The sequence below is a fragment of the Procambarus clarkii genome, chromosome 4 (assembly GCF_040958095.1).
Source record: "Procambarus clarkii isolate CNS0578487 chromosome 4, FALCON_Pclarkii_2.0, whole genome shotgun sequence".
Classification (NCBI taxonomy): domain Eukaryota; kingdom Metazoa; phylum Arthropoda; class Malacostraca; order Decapoda; family Cambaridae; genus Procambarus; species Procambarus clarkii.
The window spans coordinates 44,121,374-44,136,746 of NC_091153.1; the positions used below are offsets into that span (position 1 = coordinate 44,121,374).

Genomic DNA, 15,373 nt, shown 5'->3' on the forward strand with positions numbered 1-15,373 from the left:
ATTCAATAATAATTTATAGAGTAACTAGATTAGGACGCCAGTAGCACTTGTACTATTACCGTACACATGGACGGGGTTTACACTGTTCAAAGTTCCCTTTTGATAGCCTAATCCAGACTATAATATTGATAGCATTGTTCACTCCTGTGCAGGCGATGAGTCACAATAACGTGGCTGAAGTATGTTGATCAGACCACACACTAGAAGGTGAAGGGACGACGACGTTTCGGTCCGTCCTGGAACATTCTCAAGTCGATTCCTGTTCACTCCTGTCTTCCCGTGAACTCACCTCCTGTTTCCTGTCTTCCTGTTCAGGAATGACGGTCACTGGATTAGGACAGGCATTCTAACGGGTCTTTGGCTTCCTACGATTCCTTGGCTTCCAAGGCTTGAGGGAAGCTATGAATATGTGAAATCTTTCCATTAGGAGGTGCAGGACCCTTCCAAGCGATGGCCGCCTTTTAGGGTTGGGGTGAACAGCTTCCTTGCATATCTGCTCCAGTAGCGGGAATTGCATGGGCATCATCTTCAGGATCTGCAGCATCAGTACTCCGTACGAGAACACGTCAGCTGCGAATGTACTGCATTCGTGACGAAGTACTTCAGGGGCGTATATTGGGGCAACATCTGGGCCTCCTTTTATGTCGATATATTCATTGTTGCGACAGGCCAATCCAAAGTCAATTATGCTGACTTCGGGATTGGCAGGCGAGCCCTCGACCATAATATTGTCGCTCTTGAGGTCGTTGTGTACAATACCCGCCTTGTGGATTTGTAATAACTCACTGCCAACCTTAAGCCCGACGTAGATTAAATAGTGAGTGTAACTTGGATTTTTGAACCAGTCATAAAGCCTCTGGCTTCCTTTGTAGGAAGTGAGGATAGCTAAAGGCTTGTCAGCTACAGCTAGCAGTATTGGAGCGCCACCAGTACCGTTCAGGTAGCTCAATAACCTCGCTTCGGAAGTGAGAGATTCTTTACAGGCAGACGAGATGGCTACTTTAAGAGCTGCCGGCTTTCCTTTATAGTTTACCAGGGCTACTTTACCATATGATCCAGAGCCTAGAGACTTAATCTTCAACTCCAGTAAACTGTTCACTGTCTCTTCACTAAGGTAGTTCATTTTCAAACGACTAAAATATAGTACTTTGCAACACCTTATATCCAAGACGATTTAATCTCTTGGAAGGTCTGTGGATGTCACAATAATGAAGCTGCAATGATGATGAAGATGAAGATTAAGCCACCCAAAAGGTGGCACGGGCATAGCTCGTTAGTGGTGGCTCTGTTGAGCCATTACCAGTATCAAGAGCTAATACTGGCGATCTGTGGAGGCGCGACTGCACCCTGCGTGACGGGAGATGTCTCCTGTGAAGCTGCAAATCTAACCACAGAATTTATACGCTTAGAGGGTGAGGTGAACGGTGGGAAGGCTGATCGATTGATTGATTGATGAAGATTAAGCCACCCAAGAGGTGGCACGGGCATGAATAGCCCGTAAGTGGTGGCCCTTTCGAGCCATTACCAGTATCATTACCAGTATCAAAAGATGATACTGGAGATCTGTGGAGGCGCAACTGCACCCTGCGTGAAGGCTGATCCAGTCAAACTCGTTCATATAAGAACAAAAGAGCATAAAAATAAAGGTAACTGCAGAAGGTCTATTAGTGTATATGAATGGGACCCAATCCCACTCATATACACGTCCAACCCGCGCTTGAAACAATCGAGGGACCCCACCTCCACCACGTTATGCGTTAATTGGTTCCACAAATCAACAACCCTGTTACCGAACCAGTATTTACCCATGTCTTTCCTAAATCTAAACTTAGTAAATTTAAACCCATTGTTTCATGTTCTGTTTTGTGTTGTTACTTGCTCTGATATTTAAGCTTTGTCAATCATTCTTCATATGACAGGTTTCTAATTTGCGGGATTAACTTTGTCATCCTACGCTGGATGCGTTCTAGTGAATTATTATTCATTCTTTAGTACGGTGACCAAAACTGAATTGCATAATCTAAATGGGGCCTAACCAGAGCAAGATATAGCTGAAGAACCACACCAGGTGCTTAAGGGCAAAAAGAAACTATGAAGTTCGCATAGCAGGGCAAACAAAGACAAAGCCTAAAGTTTTTTGTTCAGTTAGGTCGAACAAAGATTAGAGAACGGATTGGTCTATTAAAAACTAAAACCGGTCAGATAACGGATACTAACGAAGAGATGAGTAGTATTTTTAATAAATATTATATATCTGTATTTACTAAAGAGGAACTTAACACTATGCCTTCTGCCTAACAAGTCTATGTGGGTGGGGACGAGGATAGGTTGACTAGATTAGCAGTTACCAGGGAGGATGTTATTAAACAAATAGTGAAACTCAAACCAAACAAATCCCCAGGGCCGGATGAAGTGTTTGCCAGAGTACTTAAAGAATGCAAAGAGGAGCTTTGCGAGCCACTGTCTACCATATTTAATAAATCATTAGAGTCAGGCAGAGTGCCAGAGTCATGGAAGGTAGCTAATGTGGTACCAATTTTCAAGAAAAGAGATAGATAACTTGCGTCGAACTATCGGCCAATTAGCCTAACGTCCATTGTGGGAAAGTTACTTGAATCAATAATTGCAAATACAATTCGTCTTCATCTTGAAAAACATAAATTAATAAATGATTCACAACTTGCTTTTACAAATACCCGTTCATGTTTAACAAATTTGCTATAACTTATTTAAAAATATTCTAAGCAAAGCACAGGAACGTAGAATACAATACAAATTGTCACTAGAATACTAATGACTACTAGAGGGGTGACATGATAGAGGTTTATAAGTGGATGAATGGACATACCAAAGGGGATATTAATAGGGTATTAAAAATATCAACACAAGACAGAACAAGAAACAATGGGTATAAATTGGATAAGTTTAGATTTAGGAAAGACTTGGGTAAATACTGGTTCAGTAACAGGGTTGTTGATTTGTGGAACCAATTGCCGCGTAACGTGGTGGAGGTGGGGTCCCTCGATCGTTTCAAGCGCGGGTTGGACAAGTATATGAGTGGGATTGGGTGGTTATAGATAGGAGCTGCCTCGAATGGGCCAATAGGCCTTCTGCAGTTACCTTTGTTATTATGTTCTTATGTTCTTATGAAAAAATTGGTATCACATTAGCAACCTTCCACGACTCTGGCACTCTGCCTGACTCTAATGATTTACTAAATATGGATCACAAAGCTCCTCTTTGCATTCCTTAAGCACACTGGCAAACACTTCATCCGGCCCTGGGGATTTGTTTGGTTTGAGTTTCACTATTTGTTTAATAACATCCTCCCTGGTAACTGCTAAACTCGTCAACCTATCCTCGTCCCCACCCACATAGACTTGTTAGGCAGAAGGCATAGTTACGGTCTTCTTTAGTAAATACAGAGATAAAATATTTATTAAAAATACTACTCATGTCTTCGTCATTATCCACATCTGACCTGTCTCAGGTTTTAATGGACCTATCCTTTCTCAAACCTTTGTTCGATATAACTGAAAAATACTTTGCTTGCCCTGCTATACGAACTTCATAGTTTCTTTTTGCCCTCGTTATCTCTTTTTTAACATTTCTAACTAGTTGTACGAATTCTTGTTCTAAACTGACTTCCTCATTCTTAATCCTTTTGTACCAAGTTTTTTTCTACATATAAGGTTCTTCTGATCATTTGTTATCCATTTCCGGTCATTTGTATTCGATCTATTCAATTTGTATAGTATACTACGTTCCTGTGCTTTGCTTAGAAAATTGTTAAATAAGTTATATTTTGAATCTACATCAAAATACCTTTTTACGTCACCTATCACCTATCGCTAGGTTCACGTCTTGCTCCAAGACCGCCCACCCCCCATGCCCAAGACTTCTCCAATCTATTTGAACCCCAAAATTTCTTTGGATATTAAAATTAGCTTTTCGAAAATCTGGCACTTTAACAGAATTTTCTCTATAGATCTATTCCATTACATGCTAAATATGAGTTCTTTGTGATCACTGTTCCCTAGTTCACTCTCTATTTCGATATCATTAATTTGTTTCCCTGTTAGTTAACACTAAGTCTAAAATATTATTTTCCGATGTTGTTTCCATAATGATGTTGAGTGAGAAAATCGTCAATTAATTCTAGAAAATCTTCTGCTTCGTTATTCCCTGTTCGGTTAATCCAGTTTATTCTAATAAAATTAAAGTCACCCATGACACAAAATACCAAGTGTCGTTAGTGATAAGACACCTGGTGTTATATCTTGATATAACGGCTATATCTTGCTCTTGTTAGGCCCCATTTAGATTATGCAGTTCAGTTCTGATCACCATACTAGAGAATGGATATAAGAACATAAGAATAAAGGTACTTAACTGCAGAAGGCCTATTGGCCTATACGAGGCAGCTCCTATTTATAACCACAGAATCCAACCCAGGCTTGATTGGTTCTGGTATTCCACAAATCAACTGGTTCCACAAATCAACAACCCTCTTACCGAACCAATATTTACCCAGGTCTTTCCTAAATCTAAACTTATCCAGTTTATAAACGTTGTTTCGTATTCTGTTCTGTCATTGTACACAATGTCATAAAGTGTGATAACATTATGATCCACGGCCCGCCTCTCTACCCCAACATTAACACAATAGATTATAGCTTGGTATCCGAGAACAAAGTAACCATATTCCTGGATGGGGTTCCATGTGGTAATACTACATATGCCCCCAGAAAAAGGCAAGAACGTTTGAACAAATCCACAAGGGTGCTTAAAGAATGCAAAGACGAGCTTTGTGACCCACTGTCAACCATATTTAATAAATCAATAGAGTCAGGCAGAGTGCCAGAGTTTTGGAAAGTTGCTAATGTGATACCAGTTTTTAAGAAAGGAGATAGATCACTTGCGTCTAACTATCGACCAATTAGCCTAACGTCTATTGTGGGAAAGTTACTCGAATCTATAATAGCAAATAAAATTCGTCTTCATCTTGAAAAACATAAATTAATAATTGAGTCGCAACATGGTTTTATAAATGGCCGTTCATGTTTAACAAATTTGTTATCTTTTTATTCTAGCATTGTTGAGGCAGTTGATAGTGGTAAGGATTGCGATGTTGTATACCTTGACTTTAGCAAAGCTTTTGATACAGTGCCACATGAAAGACTGATTAAAAAGATAGAGTCTCATGGTATTGGGGGTGCTATATTAAGCTGGATTAGGGCATGGCTATACCAAAGGAAACAGAGAGTTAGTATAAATGGAATCAAGTCAGAGTGGGAAAATGTTGTAAGTGGAGTGCCTCAAGGCTCTGTCCTGGGACCTCTGTTGTTTATAATATATATAAATGATTTAGATTCAGGTTTGAGTAGCAACATTTGCAAATTTGCCGATGATACGAAAATCGGTAGGGAAATTAATTCGGAGGAGGACTCACTATCACTTCAAGTTGATCTAGATAGGGTTTTGAAATGGTCAAAGGATTGGCAGATGCAGTTTAATGCTGATAAATGTAAAGTTCTGAGGTTAGGTAATGATGATAGAGTTACAAGATACGAGCTAGATGGTGTTGTGATTGCGAAGTCGGATTGCGAAAGGGATCTGGGAGTTATGATTAGTAAGAATTTAAAACAAAAGGATCAATGCATAAATGTTCGTAATAAGGCAAATCGGACACTTGGATTTATTAATCGCAGCGTTAGTAACAAGACACCTGGTGTGGTTCTCAAGCTATATCTTGCTCTAGTTAGGCCCCATTTAGATTATGCAGTTCAGTTTTGGTCGCCATATTATAGAATGGATATAAATTCACTTGAACGTGTCCAGCGTAGGATGACTAAGTTAATTCCCCAAATTAGAAATCTTTCATATGAAGAAAGATTAACAAAGCTTAAGTTGCATTCACTGGAAAGGCGAAGAGTTAGGGGTGACATGATAGAGGTTTACAAGTGGATGAATGGACATAACCGGGGGGATATTAATAGGGTATTAAAAGTATCAACACAGGACAGAACACGAAACAATGGATATAAATTGGATAAGTTTAGATTTAGGAAAGACTTGGGTAAATACTGGTTCAGTAACAGGGTTGTTGATTTGTGGAACCAATTGCCGCGTAACATTGTGGAGGTGGGGTCCCTCGATTGTTTCAAGCACGGGTTGGACAAGTATATGAGTGGGATTGGGTGGTTATAGAATAGGAGCTGCCTCGTATGGGCCAATAGGCCTTCTGCAGTTACCTTTGTTCTTATGTTCTTATGTTAACAGCAACACACCGATCCCAAGGAGGCGCTCCACCGGTCCTATCTTTCTGCGACGCTTACAGGAAAACACAAGCAGAATCTCATTGATTCCAAAAGTCTCGTAAAAAACAGTATGCAAGGGCAACTTCCGAGAGTTTAAAGGTCCAGCACAGCAGGAAACTGCGACAACGCCGGACAAAACGCAGTCATGGCACATCTCCAAAAATTTCCGTTCAACAAGGCATGAAACTGCAGTTACCTTTATTCTTATGTTCTCATGATCTTATACAGAGTATTGGGGATAGAATTTCAGAGATAATGAAGCTTCGACGATTAGACTAATGGGTTTGAAGACTAACTCTGAGGGTTACTTCGCCCGGTCGTACGGCGCAGGACTCTGAGACAGTGCTCAATTAGGTCATTAAGGTCATCAACAAATGTATCAATGTCTTCTGGGATTTGGTATTCCGTGAACCAAATCCCAGATAAACACTCATCTTGTTTATGAAGTGCGGCCACATTCATATCTGGTCCGAGTGATAATCTTTTTCTTTTATTAGTCTCTTTCTCTTGCGCATGTCGACGGTGGTAATCAGTGCTCAGTGTTCACTACAAAACTGTGTAAACTGTATTTAAACTGTATTTTGAGGTGTTTATACTGTAACACAGTATAAACTGTGCACAATGTGTGTATATCACGAAAATAAACACGTGATTAAGAATGTGACAATGTCAGACCACGAAGGAAAAATGAAACAGGAAATTTCCTTAAGTACTTTCGTATATTAAATACATCTTCAGAAGGTCCAAAAAAAAGAAAGAAGACCTTCTGAAGATGTATTTAATATACGAAAGTACTTAAGGAAATTTCCTGTTTCATTTTTCCTTCGTGGTCTGACATTGTCACTGTGCACAATGTGTGTACTGGCATCCGTGTCCTGTGCATTCAGCAGGAGAGCATAGTCTAATTTTCCTCCTCTGAGGTGAGTTGGCTGTTCATCACCCAGGACCAATAAGATTTACACTTCCCCTGACAAAGAGTGACAGTTTCCGTCCATGGACAATTGGGCTGATGACAGTTGGCACCAAAGTGTGGGTGTCTGGCATTAAGGTCACCAACCAGCAGGGTAGGTTTTTCATTAACAAATTCAGGCAGTGTGTCAAGGTCAAGTTTACTCTGTGGCACATATAGGTTGATTATATGTAGGACATTATTGTTTAAGTGAAGGGTCACTTCTAGTGACACACTCATCCCCCATGTGGAGGTCATCAATAATCTGTTCAGATTGATTGATAAAGATTAAGCCACCCAAGAGGTGGCACGGGCATGAATAGCCCGTAAGTGGTGGCCCTTTTGAGCCATTACCAGTATCATTAGCTGATACTGGAGATCTGTGGAGGTGCGACTGCACCCTGCGTGACGGGAGATGTCTCCCGTAATCTGTTCAAGTATGTTGTTACAAAAGTAGTGAGACTCCGTTTTCTTTCCCCAGCTGCAAGAGAAAACTTCTGATAATCTTTCAATCTTGGATTGAAGTCATTAGCCACCAGTGTCTCCTGTAGCACTACGACATCAGTTCGATGTTCACGGACGTATTGTATGATGTCATTCATTCTTTTGCTTGTTGTGCTTTAAGATTCAGCTACTGGGAACAAAAAGTTCCAAGTAGCACGGGCTATGGTGAGCCCGTAGTGGACTTACCTGGCACAGGAGCGGGGCAAGTAGCACGGGCTATGGTGAGCCTGTAGTGGACTTACCTGGCACAGGAGCGGGGCAAGTAGCACGGGCTATGGTGAGCCCGTAGTGGACTTACCTGGCACAGGAGCGGGGCAAGTAGCACGGGCTATGGTGAGCCCGTAGTGAACTTATCTGGCACAGGAGCGGAGTTTTACTGATTGATGATTGATAAAGATTAGCCACCCAAGAGGTGGCACGGGCATGAATAGCCCGTAAGTGGTACAATTTTTTTTTAATTCTTTCAGTATTCTGAGGTTGCATTTAACCATCAAGCTGTTATCGTGGGGAGGATACTGCTTCACAGTCTTTATGAGGGTGTCCAGCTGCTGGACACCTTTGTTGACCAGGAGAGTGGCTGTGTTGATGGCTTCAGGGTGGCCACTGCAATGATTCAGGAACTCTCAAAGCTCTTCTAAGGTCAGTTGGTTGCTTCACATTCCAGAAGATAGTGAAGTAATGGCTTTTCTGTGACAGTTTGGCAGAAGATGCACTCTCTCTGTCGGGGTTCACCAATCTCCCAGTTGCATCTGTAACCTAGACGTAGTCTATATAGCCTAACTGCTATTTCCCTGTGGATTCCTTTTGGGATATTTAATCCTTTCTAATTTGGTTGCCTGAAGATACCATGTTGCAGATGGCGAACCTTCAGCTATTCTCTGGTGCAGGTCGGCTTTGTTGAGATGTGAGAGTTTTATGGTGATGATGTTTTTTAGGTTCTCTAGGCTGGGTTGTTCCAGGGGTTGAATTGTCTTATGTATCACTGGATGACGTGTTGCCAATTTAGCAATTTCATCAGCTTTTTCATTTAATAGGATTCCAATATGGGATGGGATCCAGTTTAAGGTTATGTTGAATCCTTTGCCTTTAGCGACTGCTCCAAGATACAAAATGGTGGTAATTTTTCCACATTATCTTTCTACTGTTTTTGTCCTAGTATTTGAAGTGCAGCTTTTGACTCTGTGTGTATGATTGCATTTTGAGTGTTTTGTGCAATCACATATGCGAATGCCTGTTGTATGGCAAACAGCTCAGTTTGGGTTGACGATACGAGTCCTCCCAGTCTCCAATATGCCTGTACGCTGGCCGTGCAAAGAGCAGCGCCAGCACTCTCATATTCTGTGTCCACCGATCCGTCTGTCCATCTGGTCACTATTTGGTCCGGGAGACATCTCCCGTCACGCAGGGTGCATTCGCACCTCCACAGATCTCCAGTATCAGCTCTTGATATTGGTAATGGCTCAAAAGGGCCACCACTTACGGGCTATTCATGCCCGTGCCACCTCTTGGGTGGCTTAATCTTCATCAATCATCAATCCGTCTGTGAAGATGTGGGTGGCTTCTGCTACTGCTACGCTATACATTTGCTCTTCTATTATGCGCCTTAGGATTGTCGGATCATAGGCAGCCTTTTTCATTTGGAGACTTTCTATTACTATTTTGAAAGTAGGCTCTTCCCACGGCGCGGAAGGAGTGTAATTTGGGTGTGGTTGATCACCCTCTCGGTGTTACTGTGTAATCCAACTTAATATAGCACCCCCAATACCATGAGCCTCTATCTTTTTAATGTCTTTCATGTGGTTAAATTCATGTGATCTTTTGTACTTTGCACTGTACAAGGCACTTGTACCTTTGCAAGGCACTGTACAAGGCCTTTGTACCTTTGCAAAGCCAAGGTACAAAGGTACATGTAAAATTGGTACAAGGTACACAACACAAACCTTACCACTATCAACTGCCTCAACTATGCTAAATAAAATTATCGCAAATTTGTTAAACATGAACCAACGGATGTTTAATTACATTTTTAATGTAATTAAACATAATTACATTAAAGATGTAATACCATGTTGACCAGACCACACACTAGAAAGTGAAAGGACGACGACGTTTCGGTCAGTACTGGACCATTCTCAAGACGATAATCGATTTGAGAATGGTCCAGGACGGACCGAAACGTCGTCGTCCCTTCACTTTCTAGTGTGTGGATTGGTCAACAGATTAACTTTGTCATCCTACGCTGGACGCGTTCTAGGGAATGTTATATCCATTCTATAGTACGGCGACCAAATCTGAACTGCATAATCTAAATGGGGCCTAACCAGAGCTAGATATAGCTGAAGAACAACACCAGGTGTCTTATTAGTAACGCTTCGATTAATAAATCCCAGTGTCCTATTAGCCTTATTACGAACATTTATGCATTGATTTTTGGGTTTTAAATTCTTACTAATCATAACTCCCAGATCCCTTTCGCAATCCGACTTCGCAATCTCAACATCATCCAGCTCGTATCTTGTAACTCTATCATCATTACCTAGCCTCAAAACTTTACATATGTCAGCATTACCCAACTCTTTCCTTAATCTAAACTTATCCAATTTATACCCATTGTTTCTTGGGTATACTTTTAATATATTAAAATCCCCTTTGTTATGCCCATTCATCCACTTGTTCACCTCTATCATGTCACCCTTAGTTCTTTGCCTTTCTAGAGAATTTAATTTAAGCTTTGTCAATTTTTTTTTCATAAGACAGGTTTGTAATTTGAGCGATTAACTTTGTCATCCTACGCTGGACTCGTATAGCCTAAGATATTTTTTGGGTGAAATAAATTGAAAAGTTTTGGGCATGGGGGTGTGGGCCGATCTTGGAGCGAGACGTGAACCCAGCGATGGGTGATAGTGAAATGGATTTCGATGTGGATTCAAAATATAACTTATTTATAAATATTCTAATCAAATCACAGGAACGTAGTATACCATACATATTGAATAGATCGAATACTAATGACCTTGAAATGGATAATAAAGGATGTGAAGCACCTTATAGGTAGACGACGTTTCGGTCCGTCCTGGACCATTCTCACGTCGAGTGTGTGCGGTCTGGTCAACATACTTTAGCCACGTTATTGTGACTCATCTCCTGCACCTTATAAGTAGAAGGAGAGCTTGGTACAAAAGGATAAAGAATGGCGTAGTCAGTTTAGAACAAGAATTCGGATAAATAAATCTTGGTTAACCAGGGTAAATACTTATACGGTAACAGGCGTGTTGATTTGTGTAACCAATTACCGCGTAACATAATAGTAGTAATATTCCTTGATTGTTTCAAGCGTAGGTTAGACATATTTATGAATGAGATCGGGTGGGTATTAATTGGAACTGCCTCGTATGGGCCAATAGGCCTTCTGCTATTTCATTGATTCTTATGTTCATATATTCATATGGGTCAAGAGGAATCCTAAAGTTTTCTTAGTCCTTGCAGTTCACCCGACTCCTCACTTCCTGTTATTATAAATTGCCTTTCTAGATAAATTAGTCCGGCATAGAGTGAAAGACAATCAGCACTTAGGGGCTATTCATACCCGTGCCACCTCTTGCGGTGTCTTAATCTCTATCAATCAGTCTTTCATAACGTGATTTTATAATCGACCATTTCGGATAGCAAGAAATATCTTCAGAAATCCCTTCTGATTACACAGGAAAGCGTATTGTTTAATATTACCGTCATTAAGGGTATTGAGAGTTCTTCAGTACTTTTTTCCGTCGACAATATGGAGCAGTTTAACGGAAATGTCGCCAGTCGCTTGCTAAGACACAGGAGAAAGTTCCTGGGCTCCGGGACGTATGGAGTAGTTGTGTTGGTGGAGTGGCGGGGAGAGCTGGCAGCACTTAAAGTCTCGAAGTCTTCTTTGTTTTCCAAATCTTTCAGCAGGGAAGCCAACATTTTGACGGTACTGAAGGGCGCAGGTGGCGCCCCCTTGCTGCTGGGTGTGGCAGTTAATCCCTTCGCTCTCCTGATCACCTACAAGGGTAGTCGGACGCTTCAGAATTTGTTTAACAACCCAGAATACAACTTAATCGACCTCGGACTACAAGTTGGGAAGAAATTACAAGAAGTCCACGAGGCTGGAATCGTACATAACGACATTAAAGGTAGCAATATTATAGTCCGAGGCCCACCCCATAATCCAGAAATCAGTATCATTGATTTCGGAATGGCCTGCACCACAGATGAAAGTGTCTTGCTGTTTGTGGAACCAAATGTCACCACAAAACATCCCCCGGAAATGTTCGAGGAAGGATGTAGTAGCTCTGCGTCTGATGTCTACTCCTACGGTGTTCTCATGTCTGAGATCTTGAACGCGTCGCCCAGTCAGTACCCGTCAATGGGGAAGGTAATACAGGCAGCTATGCATCCCAACCCTCTGTGCCGCCCCTCACTCCCTGACCTTCTGCGTCGTCTACAGCAGGTCATCGACACAAACCCATCAGAGCTACAGGAAGACGTCGACCTTCAACGCACTATGGATGGAGATCAAGACCCTGAGCAGCGCTGTAGGACTCCTAGTACACCGGGCACTCCTTTCGATGGTCTAAGTAAGAACTGCGTTATTATCTAGATTCTAAAGTGAACAATTGGATTCCTAGGGAAAAACTTCAGCATAGCTGAAGTTCGGGGAGCCGGTCGGCCGAGCGGACAGCACGCTGGACTTGTGATCCTGTGGTCTTGGGTTCGATCCCAGGCGCCGGCGAGAAACAATGGGCAGAGTTTCTTTCACCCTATGCCCCCTGTTACCTAGCAGTAAAATAGGTACCTCGGTGTTAGTCAGCTGTCACGGGCAGCTTCCTGGGGGTGGAGGCCTGGTCGAGGACCGGGCCGCGGGGACACTAAAAGCCCCGAAATCATCTCAAGATCATCTCAAGATAGCTGGGAGCAACATCAGAAGATGTGCTGTTGGATTCCTAATCGAGAAGTCATCACACTTCAACACTGCGAGGAACAAACTGTAAAATAAAGGCTTAATTTTACATCTTTTAATAAATTATATTTTTATATTTATAGAAAAATAAATTATAATAAATTATCTTGTTATATTTTTTCGTAATTCCTTACCTTATTAGTTGTGTTTATTTACGTTTGTTCTTGCTGCGTTATAGCTAAACTATTTTAAGATTTAAAATAGTTTAATTGTCCCTAAAGTTGAGGCTGGAGGTGGCTTCCACAGCTTCTTCACTCACAGCACTTGCAGTGGGGTCTAACAAGCCAAATTTAGATTGTTTATTCAAGCCAATAATACAACAAATATTCGCGAAATATTAAATTCTCACAAATGTTTTCTTAAGAAATGAAAAATTTTCATTGAATAAACATGATTGCAATTTAATGTTATTGTAATCAAAACTAACATAGAAATTTGATCAAATCTAACTTAACATAACTATAAGTCGGTAAACTATGTTCCGAGAGCGCTGTCTCTAAATTATATAGAGCGAGCGAGTAAAGAGAGAGTGTGTGTGAGTGTATTGTGAGTGAGTGAGAGTGTGTGAGTGAGTGAATGAGTGGCTGGAGGTAAGGGTGGATGTGGGGTGACTGTGTCGCCTATGGACAGGCAAATTCTGTGTAGCGGCGACCTTAGGAATATTCTGACGACCATGTGTGATTTCCCAGCGGACCTAGAGTCGAGTCGTATGAGTGCTCCGGGGCGCCTCGACCCCCGTCGATTTCCTCCCGCAGAAGGACACGAGTATAAACATTACTCCACAGGCACCCAGACACTCGAGCAACCGGGCCTTCATTGTAGCAGGTTCATGAGTTTTCTCTCTGTTTCCCCTGAGTTTTCCTCCCTAGAACAAAGATAGCTTCCAGCTTTAAGCAGGAGCTTGAGTTACTTCTCTTCTCACGTCTAATTCATTTAAAAAGTACATATGATCTCTGAGATTTAAACATTTACTGAGAACAAATAGAAACTTTGATTCCAACCGGATTACAGGAGAGATATCCGTAGGCTAATGTGGTTAGGTATAAAGATTGTGGTTAAGATAAAGAATATGAATAAGTGCTACTGGCCTCAGGTCCACAGCTTCTCCGAAGCACAGACCGGAGGCGTGTCTGGGATCATCCCTGACGTAGGTTCGAACCCTCATCACGGCCCTTGTGGATTTGTTCATTTGATGCATCACGCTATTGTGATTTTTGTGCCTTATACCTCAATAAGCTTTAGGATATCACAATAAGCTTCAGGATATCACAAAAAATTTAGGATTTCACAATAAGCTCTAGGGCACAGTATTAAACTTCAGTACAGCACATTAAGCTTTAGGATATCATATAAAGCTTTAGAACACCACATTAAGCTATCGTAAAATATATACATGTATGTAAATACCTTCGGACCATATCAGGTATTGGTTAGACCCACATATATGGAGACTAGTCAGCTCTAGAGACATTAGTCCCCATGTATGGGAACTGGGGCCACTTTCAGACCATGTATGGGAACTGGGGCCACTTTCAGACCATGTATGGGAACTGGGGCCACTTTCAGACCATGTATGGGAACTGGGGCCACTTTCAGACCATGTATGGGAACTGGGGCCACTTTCAGACCATGTATGGGAACTGGGGCCACTTTCAGACCATGTATGGGAACTGGGGCCACTTTCAGACCATGTATATGAACTGGGGCCACTTTCAGACCATGTATATGAACTGGGGCCACTTTCAGACCATGTATATGAACTGGGGCCACTTTCAGACCATGTATGGGAACTGGGGCCACTTTCAGACCATGTATATGAACTGGGGCCACTTTCAGACCATGTATATGAACTGGGGCCACTTTCAGACCATGTATATGAACTGGGGCCACTTTCAGACCATGTATGGGAACTGGGGCCACTTTCAGACCATGTATGGGAACTGGGGCCACTTTCAGACCATGTATGGGAACTGGGGCCACTTTCAGACCATGTATGGGAACTGGGGCCACTTTCAGACCATGTATGGGAACTGGGGCCACTTTCAGACCATGTATGGGAACTGGGGCCACTTTCAGACCTGTAAGAGAACTCCGTCGTATCTGGACCCCCTCAAGGGTCCTATTATTCCACCTCTCATGTTGTTTTCAGACCTCCCTATTTTCAGACCATCAAACCTCCTTCCTATTGTACTTATATATCGGTTGCTCGACGCTATCGAAACAGCCGTTGTTGTCGGCAGTTCAATGAAGCCCGAAGACCCCCATATTAAGCCGGCTCCGACCAATGAAAAGCCACATTGATCCTGTCGCAGACTACAAGCCACTCAGCCCAATTAATGATAGTAACACTGAGTGTGCTTCAGCCTCCGACAAGCCAGGCTAACCTTGCCCCATCCTGCAACAAGTCAAACTGAGCCTACCTATCCTGAGCCCAGACGACGACAAGCCAATTCAAACCATTTTCTACGACAAGCCAGGTCCCAAGCCTTGGACAAGCCAGGCATAACCATTCTTAAGGCCCCAATCCACGTCAGTGCGAGCTGCTGGCGCCCTCAAAGCTCCGCTCTACATTCTATCTACTTTTCCAGTACATCAGACAATTGATTGTGTTTTACC

The 15,373-nt window shown here is 42.1% G+C and overlaps 3 protein-coding genes across 3 annotated transcripts; 1 reads left to right on the forward strand and 2 right to left on the reverse strand.

Annotated features, from left to right (window-relative positions):
- Nucleotides 1-346: 346 nt before the first annotated feature.
- Nucleotides 347-1,123, reverse strand: LOC123748918 (proto-oncogene tyrosine-protein kinase LCK-like). Its single transcript, XM_045731041.2, has one exon. It carries the CDS (start codon nucleotides 1,121-1,123, stop codon nucleotides 347-349), a length of 777 nt encoding a protein of 258 aa, XP_045586997.2.
- A 10,425-nt stretch (nucleotides 1,124-11,548) lies between these two features.
- Nucleotides 11,549-12,397, forward strand: LOC123748907 (probable serine/threonine-protein kinase DDB_G0278665). Its single transcript, XM_045731030.2, has one exon. It carries the CDS (start codon nucleotides 11,549-11,551, stop codon nucleotides 12,395-12,397), a length of 849 nt encoding a protein of 282 aa, XP_045586986.2.
- A 1,830-nt stretch (nucleotides 12,398-14,227) lies between these two features.
- On the reverse strand, nucleotides 14,228-15,151 carry LOC138371428 (uncharacterized). The gene is made up of 2 exons (XM_069336261.1): nucleotides 15,142-15,151; nucleotides 14,228-14,835 (listed from the first exon to the last, which is right to left on the reverse strand). Exons 1-2 carry the CDS (start codon nucleotides 15,149-15,151, stop codon nucleotides 14,228-14,230), a joined length of 618 nt encoding a protein of 205 aa, XP_069192362.1.
- Between the last annotated feature and the right edge of the window lie 222 nt (nucleotides 15,152-15,373).

Excerpts from the sequence above, each read along its gene's own strand:
- LOC123748907 (XM_045731030.2), top strand. The coding sequence starts at position 11,549 with ATGGAGCAGTTTAACGGAAATGTCGCCAGTCGCTTGCTAAGACACAGG.
- LOC123748918 (XM_045731041.2), bottom strand. The coding sequence starts at position 1,123 with ATGAACTACCTTAGTGAAGAGACAGTGAACAGTTTACTGGAGTTGAAG.